The sequence below is a fragment of the Chiroxiphia lanceolata genome, chromosome 3 (assembly GCF_009829145.1).
Source record: "Chiroxiphia lanceolata isolate bChiLan1 chromosome 3, bChiLan1.pri, whole genome shotgun sequence".
In the NCBI taxonomy this organism is placed as follows: domain Eukaryota; kingdom Metazoa; phylum Chordata; class Aves; order Passeriformes; family Pipridae; genus Chiroxiphia; species Chiroxiphia lanceolata.
Genome location: NC_045639.1, coordinates 107,672,329 through 107,686,542, shown reverse-complemented (window position 1 = coordinate 107,686,542; position 14,214 = coordinate 107,672,329). Strand labels below are relative to the sequence as shown.

The 14,214-nt window shown below is 38.5% G+C and overlaps 1 protein-coding gene across 3 annotated transcripts in view; it reads left to right on the top strand.

Annotated features, from left to right (window-relative positions):
• Nucleotides 1–14,214, top strand: part of LDAH (lipid droplet associated hydrolase) — a 111,745-nt gene that overhangs the window by 19,654 nt on the left and 77,877 nt on the right. For all 3 annotated transcript variants that reach the window (XM_032682936.1, XM_032682937.1, XM_032682935.1), the window contains exon 3: nucleotides 12,792–12,926. In XM_032682936.1, the coding sequence (XP_032538827.1) occupies nucleotides 12,792–12,926 (135 nt within the window). The remainder of the gene's footprint in view (nucleotides 1–12,791; nucleotides 12,927–14,214) is intronic.

Genomic DNA, 14,214 nt, shown 5'->3' with positions numbered 1-14,214 from the left:
GCAAACCTGGACAACCTGCTCTGACTCTGTGTGAGCAGGGGTTGGGCTACAAGATCTTGGGTGATCCCTTCCAAATGCAGTGATCCTGAAAACGTGACCCGTGGGCTCACCATCCAAGCTCCTTGTCCTTGTGTTGGATCTGATCTGGATTGATTTGGGGTACCTTCAAAAGGCAGTAAAGATAGGTCTGTGGATAATCTTATATAAGTACTTAATTAGAATTAAGTACTACCCTTAAGTAGCTGCCCTTTCAAAAGCTGTAGATTGCCTTCACAGCCACACTGCACAGTGAGGGTCTTAACACTGAAATTGGGTTTGTTAAGTGCTAGGAATCAAATTAAAAATTGGTGAGGAACAAAGTATGGTACTTAAGCACAGTATGGACAGAGTATACCAGAAGAGGGAGCTGTTTTAAAGATTAGAAAAATAGTGGGGTTTGGCAAGCTTATTTCTGTAATAGCCAGCTATACCATGTATGTACAGGTTTCAGGCTCTCATCTCAATGCACAGGTAAGCACTGACTGTTTCTCTACTTTGTGTATCAGAAAAAAAATTAGTACTTTATTTAGACCATGTGACAGTGATTAATCAATTATTTTGGTTGTTGAGGATCATAAAAATGCCTTTTACTTGCATTAGGAGGAGTGAGATAAAGGAAGTCCAGTTTGAGCGGAGAATATAAGAATTGGGAGTGCTGGGGCTTCTGTTCCCAACTTTTCAGTGGATAGTCATCCTCACAAATTGTGTCCCAAACGACCAAACAAATCTTCATTCACATTTGCAACATTTGTAATTATACAATTGCCCAAAATAGCATTCACTTACAATCAGCTAACACTAAGTAAATAAATGAATAGTAAAGCACAGCTACATAGAGTGAGGCAACAAATACTTCCTCTCTTGGAATGTTTAAATCTTTGGCCAGCTCCATGGGCAGCTCCACTCTTACTTACTGTGAGAAATTCTTGTACCAGGGCACATATCACCTTCTGTACACCTAGTGTACAGCACTAAATACCCAAAGGACATTAAGGAAAATAACGCATCACATAAAAATACTTCTTTTTTTAAAGGAATCATTAATTTAACTTTGGATTTTGGAGTTTTGAATACTTCTACATGCAATGAGATTTTTTAGGTGAAAGTCATAAAGTGTAACTGCTTTAGTTACAGTAAGTGTAGTACTAATGTTGAAATAAGCTGTATAAGACCCCTTTTTTCACACTGACTTACACTTTATTTTGCTTAATCCTGTATCACATAGTTCTGATGACCTAAAGCTGAGGCTGAAAAGCTTTTTCCTATGTGGATGTATATTTTCCATCATATTAACATTGTGCAATATGTGTTTATCTTCACATACCTCTACTAGTGTAAGATACAAGAAGTTTCATGAGTTCTACTACGTTTGCATACTTTGACCATATCATCCCAAGGGGAGCAGTGCTGCTATTGTCCATCCTCAGCTGAAGCAATGGAGCAGAGAAAAAGGGAAATTTGGGTGCTCAAAAGTAAAGATGGTGTTATTTAACACACTTGGTCCAGGGAATCAACTTATAAATCTTGTTTGATTGGAGTCTTGGCTGCTTTGACAAGGCATGTGGAGGATTATGGAGCTCAGAATGGCGTCTAGTCCAGCTGGCACACTTGAGTCACATGTGGCTAATCAGCAGGAACCAAAAAAAGTCTAAATTTTGCACCTAAAATTCTGTCCTGGTTATATGCTGTTCAAATCCAAACAGCTAAGCAGAATTCCTTCTATGTATGCACAGATATTCACACTATTTATTTAAGAAAGATTTCTCTTTTACGTATTGGATTAGCAGCAGCATTCATCTGTTCTGTGGGACTTCCAGTGCTTGAAATTAAACTGAAGATACTATACTTGAGCAGAGTATTCACTGTAAAACATCCTGCCTGACTTCATGGAGAGGATGGCAGTGAATCTGTAGCCTTTTCCTTGAGAGAGGAAGAGAAATGCTGTACTCTTTATCATGGCCTCACCTGCAGCACAGGAATTGAAGCAACCTGGGGCTTTGAATGTATTACTTGCCTACTGGGCTGCTCAGGAAAGCTAGATGCTGTTCCTAAAATTTTCAAGGGTGTCTTTCACTGCATCCCACCTGTCTGTGTTATGACTGTATGGGATCAACATCACCTAATAGCAGTTTTCCTGGAAAGTCTCTACCATTCCCTGTTTTTTTATTTACTTAAGTAGTTGAACCTCTGTTTGGGTGTGGGCAGCCTGTGAAGGGACTGGGTAGCAGGGTTGGGCCATTCACAGAGCTCTTGCCTTCAGACAGCTCTTAGAACCGTGAAGTTGGGTATAAAGCAGATGGTCCGGAGTCTGAAGTAGTGTGGAAGTTAGAAACTGTTTCTAGAGTGTATATTAAGAGTGACTAGATATTGAAAATCTGAGAGATTAGTGCTTGAAGCACTTAAAAAACTTCCTAAGGCCATTATTTCACAATCCAAACTGTTTGTCAACAATGCTGGCATAAGGTATTCCTGTTCCCACCACACTGTGCCATTCCACCCCTCAGTTATGCCAGAACAATAGCTTGAGAGATCATGCTGTGAATTAAATAAATACATAAATTTATTTCTGGGGTCTTTCTACAGCTGGAACAGTTTCCTGGAGCAGGGCCCCACAGAGTTGTGCCATAGTAATTCAGGGGCTGGTGAGCCGTGGTGGGAGGGTGGGAACGACAGTCAAGGGAGAAGGTGGGAGTTCCTTCAGCTGGACTTGCCACAGAACTTTCTGTTGATAAATTACAGTGTCAGTCCACAACATGAAGCGTGTGCACGTGGGTTCACATGCTCTGTCTGAAGACTGCTCTGAAAGGAGCTGGTACCCCACCAGCCTCACCAGGTGGTAGTGATTCTCTGAGAATGCCTCTCTCTCAGGACTTCTGCTTTTGTTTACACTGCAGCTCCAGATGAGGCTGCCAACTCTTTGCATTTGACCCCGAGTTCTCAGATTCTGACATGGAGAATTTGTATTTTACATTTCTTTATTTTTATTTTTTCCCTGAATAAAAAAGATTTGGCAATGGGAAAGGAGCTTTCCTACTCTCCAGTAAGTGGTATATGTGATACAAAAGCAATCAATGAGAACGGACTGTGCTGTAGGGTTAAAAGTTTGTGTAGCATAGCAAAGCAGGTAGAAAGGTTTATGTTGAGTAAAATAACATGTTTTCCCCTTTCCCTATACACGTAGTCTTACCAGCAGATAAGGAAGTAAGATCACAGTTTTGATTTCAGTGAGACATAAACACAGCAGAACATTTTATTCTTATGCTTGCATGGGATGTGTATCACCATATTTTGTATATTCACACTTTGAACAGGAGCAAAAGCATATATATACACACAGAAAAATAGCCCAAACAAAAAAACTACCCAACTCTATCTTCCTGATATTCCCAAATAGTCATCAACTATGATATTTCCACTTCTGTCAACTTTTCTAACCGTTTCTTTAGAACCAATATTCATAACTTGATTATGAAATCAGTCTTGTATTCAGCTGACCATATATTTTCTGAGATGGCACTGTAAGCTGGTGGAGCTCAGTGACTAGCAATACTTTAACTTTCATGCATAGATTGCTTAGTCTATTTCTTATTTATAAAAGGGGAATAAATACAAAATGGCCCTCCCCTCTATTTACTGAGCTAAATAGTTTGACTTCTTGAGAATGTTATTTGCCGATAAAACTAATTTATCTGTACCTATTTGATTTCTACTTTTAACCCCCTTAAAATTTGGAATACCTCAGTCAATTTTCTCCAGTTTTTTTCTGAGACACGTGGGACTCAAAATGATACCAAAATGCATTTGACTGGAAAACATACCTGCTGGTAAAGTACCCCCTGAAGGAAAGGTGTGTGTCATACCCCTTATTATATATAAAAAATTCAATTCTTAGGACACTGTTCTCCGTTATTTTTGTTGCTTATGGACTACTTGTTTGTGGCTAATATTTTAAAATATGCTGACAGTTGAGCTTTGTTTACTGGGTCAGCCCACCAGCTTCCATTGTCTTTAGAGAAGAAAAAAACATAATCTTTCATTAAAAATAAAAACTTCCTCATGCAAAGAGGAGCCTGTTTGTCAGATCTAGGCTTGAAATGTGCCACTTTTGTTAATTTCCCAGCGCTCCAGAAGTACCTCTGATGGGGGCTTGGCACAGTTGAGCTTGTTAAGCTTGAGAAGGCAGAGTAATGACAGGATGGTTGAACATCCAGCTGTGCTTGACAGTGTTTCCCTCCACTAAATCTGGGTGGCAGATGTGACTTACTGAAGTGACTTACTGAAATTTCTCAATCCACAGTCTTCTCCCGGTGTCCTCTCCCTGCTAATGAGGCGTTTTCAGCATGGATCCTTCCTGCCTGGCTGTGCAGCAACATCAGAGGAGGAAGTGATCCCTCTCCTGCAGCATGCAGTGGCTTGAGTTGGCCAGAGTTATGGGAAAGTTGTGTTCTAGGGTATTTTGCTTGATTTGACAATTTAAAAAAGGATCTGTTTCTCTTCATGGGGTGCCTGAGGCAGGAGGGAAGAAGAAATTACTTACTGAAGGACCTACCTATGAAGGAAATCCTGTGTTTCCATGTGCGTCGTGTACAAATAATGCAGTTAAAATGTTTAAAGCTACAGCAGCAGTGTATACTGTGCTTCCTTCCTGGGAGCTGCTACCATAAATACCTGAGCTGATATGGATTTACCTTGATATTAAACATTTTGACTTAGTTATATCTGAAAATAATGAAAAATAAAAATTCTCTTTCAATTCAAGTTAACAGAAGGCCTCATTTCTGTCCTGCTGGTAACTCTTATGGATCACTGAATCTGTATTAGAAATAAATATGACCTATTATGTTCAATATCTGGATTATAGAAAACAGTAGAACCAAAAATTAAGTCATAGCTCTTGATCTTGTTTTCCTGTTATAGGCATGATGGAAAAATTTTGATAATTGTCCTGATTTCCATTTTTGAAAACAATTCTTGGTTATTCATGATGGATTTAAAATCTCCCATAGGAATAAGTAAATGTATAGTGATACATACACACTGCCCTTCACCTTTAAATTTTAGATATTTTATATCTCCTATCACAGCCTTCTCTTAAGAGGCAGAAACTCTTCATAATAGACCTCAAATGGCTGAACAAATATGCTTGGGAAGTGACTTGTGTTTTGTGTTTTCCTGAATAAAGTGTTTCATTTGAAGTTTCCATGGAGCATCTACTTAGGACTAGTACTAATACCCCAACTACAAGGCTTTTTTCTTCATCAGAAATGCAGTCGTGTCAATGCAAAGAATTTTTTCCTAAGGACGTGGATTGGTAAATGTTGGTTTATCCATCTGCAGAACAGTCTGTACTTTTATCTTGCATTTCTGAAGACTGACAAAAATGCAATGAATAATTCATTTGCAAAATCACCTTAGACTGTTGTTTTCAAGTGTGACGTTCTCTTCACTCTTGATACACAAAAAACACAGAAACACATTTTCAGTCTTCTTTTCTAAAATTAGCTGTCCTTGTGTTCTGTGTTGATATTTGTTTCCTGTCTGTTGCTATCTTGGTAAAACAAACCAAACAAACCCCAAAGCCCCCAAACCTATGCTTTTTTTTTTTTTTTATAATTATTATCAGTGGTACAGCATAGGAAAATCTCTGATACATATTTGAAAATATTCTTTCTGTTGCCTTTTGAGTGTATTGTTTGCTTCCTCCTTGCATATTATTCAAAAGTGATCAAATCTGCAGAGCTATGTATCTGCACAAAACAAATAATTTGTGGTTATCTTGGGTTTGAATTATTTATTTTTCTTTCCTTTGTCTTTTTCCTGCCACTGTTGTCTCATCAGGGTTGTGTTATTCAGATGTTTCATAGGCGTTCCTGTGAACCCATTTGACATCAAGTCTCGTGTTCCTCTTTGTGCACTTCCTTTGTGCTCTCTCTTTCTTTCAGAAGGAGGTTTACTTTCTACTGGTCCTGTTCTGCTTCAGTCTGTGAAGCTGGCTGAAAAATTCCCACTGGGAATTCTAGACCCATTGTAGAACTTGCAGTAGCCTCTCTGCCAGCATCAGTTGGTTCTAGGATGGATTGGATCAGACCAACCGTCTCTGGGGTGTTAAAAGTACTTATATCTGTCTTCATCTGCCTAAGCAGATGTTTAAGAGACTGTATGTGTAGGTGGGTACTGGGAGGTCTAATTAAATGTTTTAATTTTTCTTTTGCTGTGGACAAAGTAGAACAAAAATTATTTAGTTGTAAGCACTAGAAAATCCTGGATTCTCCCTTTGAAAAATGTGAAAAAATGGCTATTCTATTAGGGACTCAATTATTTTAGTTTTGTATCTTGATCTTAACTTCTTTCCAAGAAATACTAGTTTACAAACATATAAAAAAATAAAATCTAGGCTTTTTTTTTGTTTTGTATTTATGTACCTACTTTGCTTGAGGCATTAGAGGTAACTATTGAAATACATCTGTGAACTTTATAACCTGTGCAATATCGCATAGTCACAAAGTCTAGTAGGTTTGCAGTGGGTGAAGTCAATATTTTGGACTTCATGTTTTGTCTGCCTGGTTACATGCTGTTAATCATTCCTGTGAGAAAACAAGCATGTACTGTCACAGTTTTTAGCTGGGAATTCTTATTTGCAGGCTTCAGGCACAATTGTCACTTGGGCAAAACCAGCTGTGTTAGGTTAATTCAGGTTTATCAGACTGTCTGTGGGATTTCTTTAGAGTTAAATGGACCCACATTTATCCTAAGGTGGAACAGCATTAGAGAACAGCAGGAAAGCTTATTGGCTTTGCAAAATGTGTATAAAGAATGTGTATTATAAAATCCTATATGTAAGTTCTATAGCTATATGAAACTAATAAAAGTATGTGTTATATATGTATATATAGGGAAAAAAATGTGAAATGTTCTTGAAAAACCTTTCTAATAAGCTGTTACAGACAGCTGGCTGAATCCTTCTGAGATTCCTTATTTTCACAATTCAAGCAAATATATTAAGGTGCTTTCCAGCCACATTCATGATTCCAGAGTTAAGAGACGATCAAACAGAGCTTTCACATGTGTTTCTGTACAACATCCTTGCAGTTGTTTGCTCCTTGGCTGATGCTGCTCCTCTAGTGTAGGGACTATTAGTGGATGCAGGACTAAGAATGCCAGTCCTCTAGACGTGCAAACAGGTGAAAGCTTAATTGCTGTGAGTTTATGATGGTCATTCAGATGTTATTTGACAGGTTTTATTTGGAATCCCCTGACCCTGTATGTCAGGGAAACCTATGTGTTGCCTTTTAAGGGCTGATCATCAGCCACGGTGTCAGATTCTGCAGTTTTCTCCCAAGTGTGAGAACATCATTGTGTTTTTTACATGCTCCATTTAAATCCTTCTGACATCTGTATGGGCTGCTTTCCATTCATTAACATAGGGGAGTTGCATCTTCTTCCATGGTGGCTGGTCAGACGCCAAAGGCAGATTAAGTTTCCTTGAGCAAGGAACTTGTCATTTAGGCTCTTCGAGCTGGAGCTGGGAGCTTTGGCAGCTCTGAGAAGAGGCAGTGAGAATCATTGCCACAAAAATGATTTTTGTGTGGTCCTGCTGTGCACCCCTGGATTTCAAGTTTGATTTATGGCTGCTCTTTTTTTTTCTTTTTAAAAGTCAGCATTCATTTTTTCTTGCAGGAGATTATAATGTAAATACTGCATCATACACATTTAACTCTGAAACTGTGCGTTATTTCTAAAATTAAACACATGGTAATTGCTGGCATATTTTCCAGTTCCTCAGAGTTCTCTGTAAACCCACTGCTGGCTGTGTATTTCCCTTCTTGTATTCATGTAGCTGCCTTTATTCTTTATGGTCCTGCTGAGGTCCCAGAGCAGGCAGAAAGCAACTGCTGGAGAAGCATATAAAGCACCACGGCTGAATGCCAGCTAGTGCTCCCACAGGTGGCCAGGCTCCTGGAGACACAACTGGAAACACTGGGGAACATCTCACAGGACAGTGCATGGAACCCAATAGCTTGTTTCCAAACAAGATTTGAGATGACTTAGCTACACGTAAATTTCTTCTCCGTCACTCCCCTCCACTCTTGCCTTTTACTATACACTACTCAAATAAATCTTTTTCAATTCAGCCATCCCTTCCAGAACTGCTAAGAATTATTTTATGTTTTAGTCTAAATTTCTTTTCAGTAAGCTGTATATATTTTTGACTTATGCCTTTCTGGACAGAAGACTTTTCTGCCATGGTTTGGTGTATATCTGAAACATTTTTGCATGTAGTGTTCTCTTAATTATAATTTCCTTTTTACATGAATATTTTCTGTTGCTGAAGAATTAAAAATACTTAACAATTTGTAAGCTGTCATAAACACTGTCATTGCTTGTGAGCAGTAGCTGTAGTCTGTGACTTTGTAAATGGACATGTTTGCCATTCAGAATTAAGCTGATTGAATTGCAGTGATGGCATACTATATATAACTTCGAACTTACCAAGTCTGAGTAACTTCTTTTTTGGAAGTGCAGCATCTCAAATATTAGTATGTATTTCATTTAAAACAGGCCAAGTTTGACTTTATGATGTGTTATATAGGAAATCCTGTGAAATCAGGATAAAGGTTATTCTTTAGCAGTGATACCCTGGGGTAGATACTCAGTTTGTACAAGTTGTTCTCTCTCTGCTTCTAGCTGTCTTCATAAGAAGGAAGCAGATGGCATTTAAAATCCTGATTTGATGGAAAAAGCATTAACAAGAATGTGTGTGAAAGTGAAGGGTAGGAAATGCATATATATAAGTAGTATTCATATTTTTAATTACATGGATAATTAAAGAATAGTAGTTCCAGTTTCTGAGAGCTTATATCTGCAGTATATAAAAGTGGACAATATTTAGCTTTTCCTATAGCTCAAGGTTAAACCTCTGCACTCGGTTGTTCTGTGTTAGCTTGGGTGAAACAGATTGGAAAAGGAACAAGTAGATTCCTGTCTTCAAATTAAAAATGGAAAGACTTTGAGCTTAGTGTAGAATAACTGGGTGACATGTTGTGTGGTACAGAGAAGAACAGGGAATGTACAGGAGTCCCTTGGCTATTGCACCTTATGAGTACACCAAATAAAGTGCCCCCACTGTTCTGGTTCACTGTATAAATTGTCCATTTGACGTACTCTTCCCATGAAATGCTTATAAATATTCTGCAAATTAGGCAAATGCTCAGTGTATTGTAGTTTTGTGTCTTCTTCTGTTACGGTCACCATTTACAACTGTTGTTTAAAAGACTCCTGAAACAACATAAATGCGGTTGAAAATTAAGCACAGTTGAGAGTAACTGCTTACAATGTGCTTCTTGGTTCAGATGACTGCAACTTGAGATCTGGTGGCGTGCATGAATGATTCAGCTGCCCCGAGGTGCCTAGGGATTGATGTGGTATTCAAATAACTGGAGTAACCTTCAAATCATGGAGGTTAACACTGAATTCACTTATGGTTTCCATTTTTTGACACTTGGTTGCTGAGTGATAGAGCATAGGCAGTTTTGGTTTGATGTACTGGGAAATACGTAAAATGCACAAACGAGCACTGTGTTGCCTGGGCACCTTTGTGATTAACCTTGTCTATAAAATAAAATAATTTAATTGAGCACATTTCAGTCGCAGTAGATGAGCCCAAAATATTATTGATCACAGACTGTTGTGCATATGGAACCCCAGTTATTTCCATGAGCTCTTACTATTACTCCATTGTATGAAAAGAATCTTTATCTGTTCAGGGTTTTTTTGTTTGTTCCCCTTTAAAGTGTTTTGACAGATAGCAGCTCAAGTAAAAACATATAAAATTACTTTACAGAAATGTGAGATAAACATTCTCCACTTACAAATATTGTAGATGCCAGCTTTCAAGAGCAAGGGCTGTTGATCTACCTTTACTTAAGTTAGTGCAAGTCTGTAATAACTCCATTGGAATTGCAAGTTCAATAAAGAATAAATTTATAGCTGGTTTACATGTGGTGATTTCTCTACAGAAATCTTTGCTGTTAAAATTCTTGTTGATTTTCCTTTCTGCTTATGCCAGCAGTTCTCATTCATACCTCTTCAAGGCATTTTAAAGTGCCAGTAGCAATTCGAACATCTCAGACCTCTCAGAATGTCTTTTACCATGAGCAGATTGATCATGAGGAGTGCAGAAATGGCATTTCTTTTGCATTTATGGATTTTTGTGTTTACCTGCCTAAAATACACATTATACAAAAATCCCCTTTCCCTCAAAGAAATATTAGTGTCTTGAGCTTTGTATAGTATTTGATGCAGAGCCTCACTGTCCTTAAGCAGTTCTTACTTGATTGCTCCTCAGTTGGTGGCCAGATCCTGAGATTTTATTCATTAAGTTCTTCTGGCTGCTGATGGGAAAGAGCAACAAAATGTCTAAGATAGCTGCTGTCATTTCTTCTCCTTTCCCTGTTCTACATTATTAAAGGAGAGAAAAATGTAAAGGAAAAAGGCTGTGATAGAGAATAATGTTGTGACTCCTTGATCTCAAAATTCCTAATTGCATTATATTTCAGGACAAAGCATAGTGCCAAAATATTGTGATCATTTGTACTACAAAAGACACAATTTATTTTGGAGTGTTGCTACTTTTATCTTCAGCCTTGCTGAAAGACGTGTGTCCTCTGTGTCACACCAATCCAAGGAACTTGACAGATGATGTCTAGATTTCATTTTACTCTCTCTGGGGCCCTCTATGTTATATATTTTTACGTATGAAAATGTGATACAGTTGTATGGATGTGTGACCCTTGTGGATTTTAAGTTGTTTTTCTGGAAATCAGATTACAAAAATTAGATCATGCATTCTGGAGTTTATATAATACAACAATTTATTTTTTTTTTAATTCTCCTTTAATGTCAAGCTTGCAAATAGATACTTAGAAATATGTAGTAACTGATACTGGGGTTTGGTGGGGTTTTTTCTCCCTCCAAAGCTGTGTACGCCAGTAAAAACAACGTTGTTGTAAGATTGGTAGTTTTACTAAGGTTTAAAAACCATCAGAGACACTTTTTACATGTAAGTGAGGGGTGAAGCATGTGAGATACACGACCTAGAGTGGAAGGCTTCCCTCCTGTGCCCATCCATGATCCCCAGTGTGAGCTGTGGCATCACTTCCTGCACACGTGTCTGTGCTGCAGGTGGCTGTGGGTGCCTGGGACACTCCTGCTCAGGAGTGAACAGGCTGCTCTGGAAGGCCTGGGCTGAGGGAATGCCTCTTGGGAGAGCAATGAACTTACTGTGTCCTGCCTGAAGAACAAAAGGGTGGAAGTGAAAGAAGAAAACACGAAAATACCCACTACAGAAAGGGAAGAATTGGAATAAACCCCATTTTTATCTCCACGCACCTTTTCCACAAGTACTAATTTGATTGTGCCTTTGTCATATCAATACGTACACAGCTCAACCTGTTATTGCAATCAGACTGATATAAAGGAGTTGACAAAATTTTAATGAAGGATTTTTTGTTTTGTAATACATTGGTGTTGTTTTGGAATGTCTTTGTCTTAAAAAATGGCAGCCTTTTTACACAATAGTGCTCTTGTTGCGTTTTGCTGTTGATGATATCCAAACTAAGAATTGCCTGACGTGGGAGTGAAAGAAACGTAAATGAAAAATCCTAACTATGGTGGTGGGCTTGCCCGATGTCTAAATGATAACAAGAAATCAGTGGAACTCCTCTGGAAAATCAGTAAATATATAGCAATTGTATGTTTTTATGTCTATGTGGAATTTTTATGCATCGTATGGAAATTAGGAAACCTCTGCCTCATCTTCATATGGCTTTACTCTCCAACTTATGTCACTACTGATAACCAAAAAAGAAAGAAAGAAAGGAGGAACAGATTTTAGAGTTTTGTTTGGCAGTCCTGAAATCCCTCCCAGACACATATTTTTGTCTTTGAGACAGTATTTCAGTTTCCACTTCAGCAATGGTACCTGACTGTTGATATTGTCACTGTTAAACAGTGGATTTTAGAGAAAGGTGGTCTGCTCTCCTGGGGCAAGCCGTGTTCGTTCAGACACCAGCATCTTCGAAGAAGTCCTCTGTAAAGCTGATGGGGTACAGGAGAGAGCACAGCTTCTCCTGTGGTTCTAGAGCATGAAGGTTGAAAAGGAAAGAGCTTCTCCAGTGGTGTGGAAGGGGACAGAGAGAATATGAAGTTGCAAGCAGGGAAAAATAAGTTTATTCCAATGAGTTTAAAATAAAATTATCCTTTCTTTCAGGGTCAGGGCAGCCCTTTGTATAATCAGAATGACTATAGTGGTAACACTGAGATATCTGGAAGTGGTAACACTGAGATATTTGAAGGGCAGACATCTGGATCAAGTGACATATGCTGTAGTCTTTGTGATATTTTCACTTTGTGTTTCTGTAACTTGATGGGATGGATAGATAGATGGATAGACAGACAGAGCAAGCCGTTAGACCTCTGATGGAAAAAGAGATTTTCTCTTGTGTTGGACTTCAATTTTAGGTTTTACTATTTCCGTGTAATCTGTAAAATGCTTCCCATGAATGCCATTGATCAATGGAATTAAACCAGTTGAATAGCATAGCCTCTGACTTTGGGAAAACAAAAATTGGACATGCACTAGAGAAAATAAATTAACAAATTGCTGTATAATGCTGTTTAGTTTGCTTTGAAGCAGAATGCTTGCTGTAGGAAGGTTAATATTGACTGTGCTTGTATGTTTTGTTTTTTGGCAGGTAACCCTGGACTGGCAGGTTATTACAGGACCTTTATACAGGCCTTATATTGTGGACTGAACCAGCAGTATCCCGTGTGGGTTGTGAGCCATGCCGGACATTGTAAACCTCCCAGTGGGATGGAAATGATAGAAGGTACAATATTGCAATTTGTGCATACAAATGTTTGTACCCCTCCCATTTCACTACCAGAACATGGCCTGTTAGAGGGATGTGAGTTTTAAGTGTCTCCATTGTATTTCCACAGAATAGTTGTATGAGGATTTACTGAGGGAAAAAAAGTATTTTTAGGTAAATTAGATTTGCCAGACAAATAAGTGCTATTAAGAGAATAAGAATTTGCTGTTGGCAGTCATTAGAGACAAGTTACAGTGAAGAGGTTCTAGAATGTGTCTGTGTTGAGAAGAGTAGATTAGAAAAGTACGTTTTTAAATTAAATGTCCAATTCAAAGATTGAGTATCTTAGGAGAGATTTAATTAATAATAGCTGTACTAAATTAGTGAATTTCCTAGAAGCAATTACGTCTTTCTGAGTCTAGGGTGTGGAATGTTTGGAGGGGAGAGGTTGTTTGTGTATCTCTTACGAGTCTTTTGAAATGCAGATCTCCAGCAAGACATAGTAGCCAACTTGAACAGACGTTGTTAATGTAGAACATTGTAAAATGGGGGGAGCCAGCAGCAAATCCTGTCCTGAAAGCTGCTTAGTGTCAGAATACCTCTGGACTTGGTCAGGCTGCAGTGATGTAGCAGTAAATCAGTATGATTCCTTAGGTCCAAAAGGTTCAGCAATGTAAATTAACCTGAAAATTTTGAAGAAGAAACCATTTTAGCTGTTTAGCATAACTTTCCCTCACTAACCGTTGCACCTGAGCTTCTAAGCCTTTTTATTGGTTTATTTAATCTCAGGTTTGAAAGTTAAATATGAAACTTGTATTTCTTTGGTAAAATTCCTGCCAGTCATTATGTTCAAGCATCAAGCTACTGGCTACTAGCATGTTTTCCTGACAGGTGAGAAATCCTTAGGTTTATAATTTCTGGTACAGTAGTAGCCACAGGAAACAGGTAGAAGTTTGGCGACAGAGTGGAGCTGAGTTTATTGCAGGGAACATTTGAAGGTCTGCGCTGGGATCGTGTCTGTAAGTGTGTAGTTAGTAAAAAGAACCTTTGATAGTGAGAGATGTGTTTGGTGACTTGAAATGGCTGAGCAAATTGAAAGGGGGGAAGGATTTTAGATTGAGTCGGTAGGGGTGTTGTCCCATTTCTACTGTGACAGTCCCTGTACTACTAAAGAGTGTAAATCTGGGTGGAGGACAGCGTCCAGTAGGTAAAAGCAGCTGATAGATCTAAGTTGAAAGCAAATGTTTAGCTGACTTCACTGTATCCTTTTGTGCTGACAATGCTTCTGTGAGAGGGGGAATGTGGA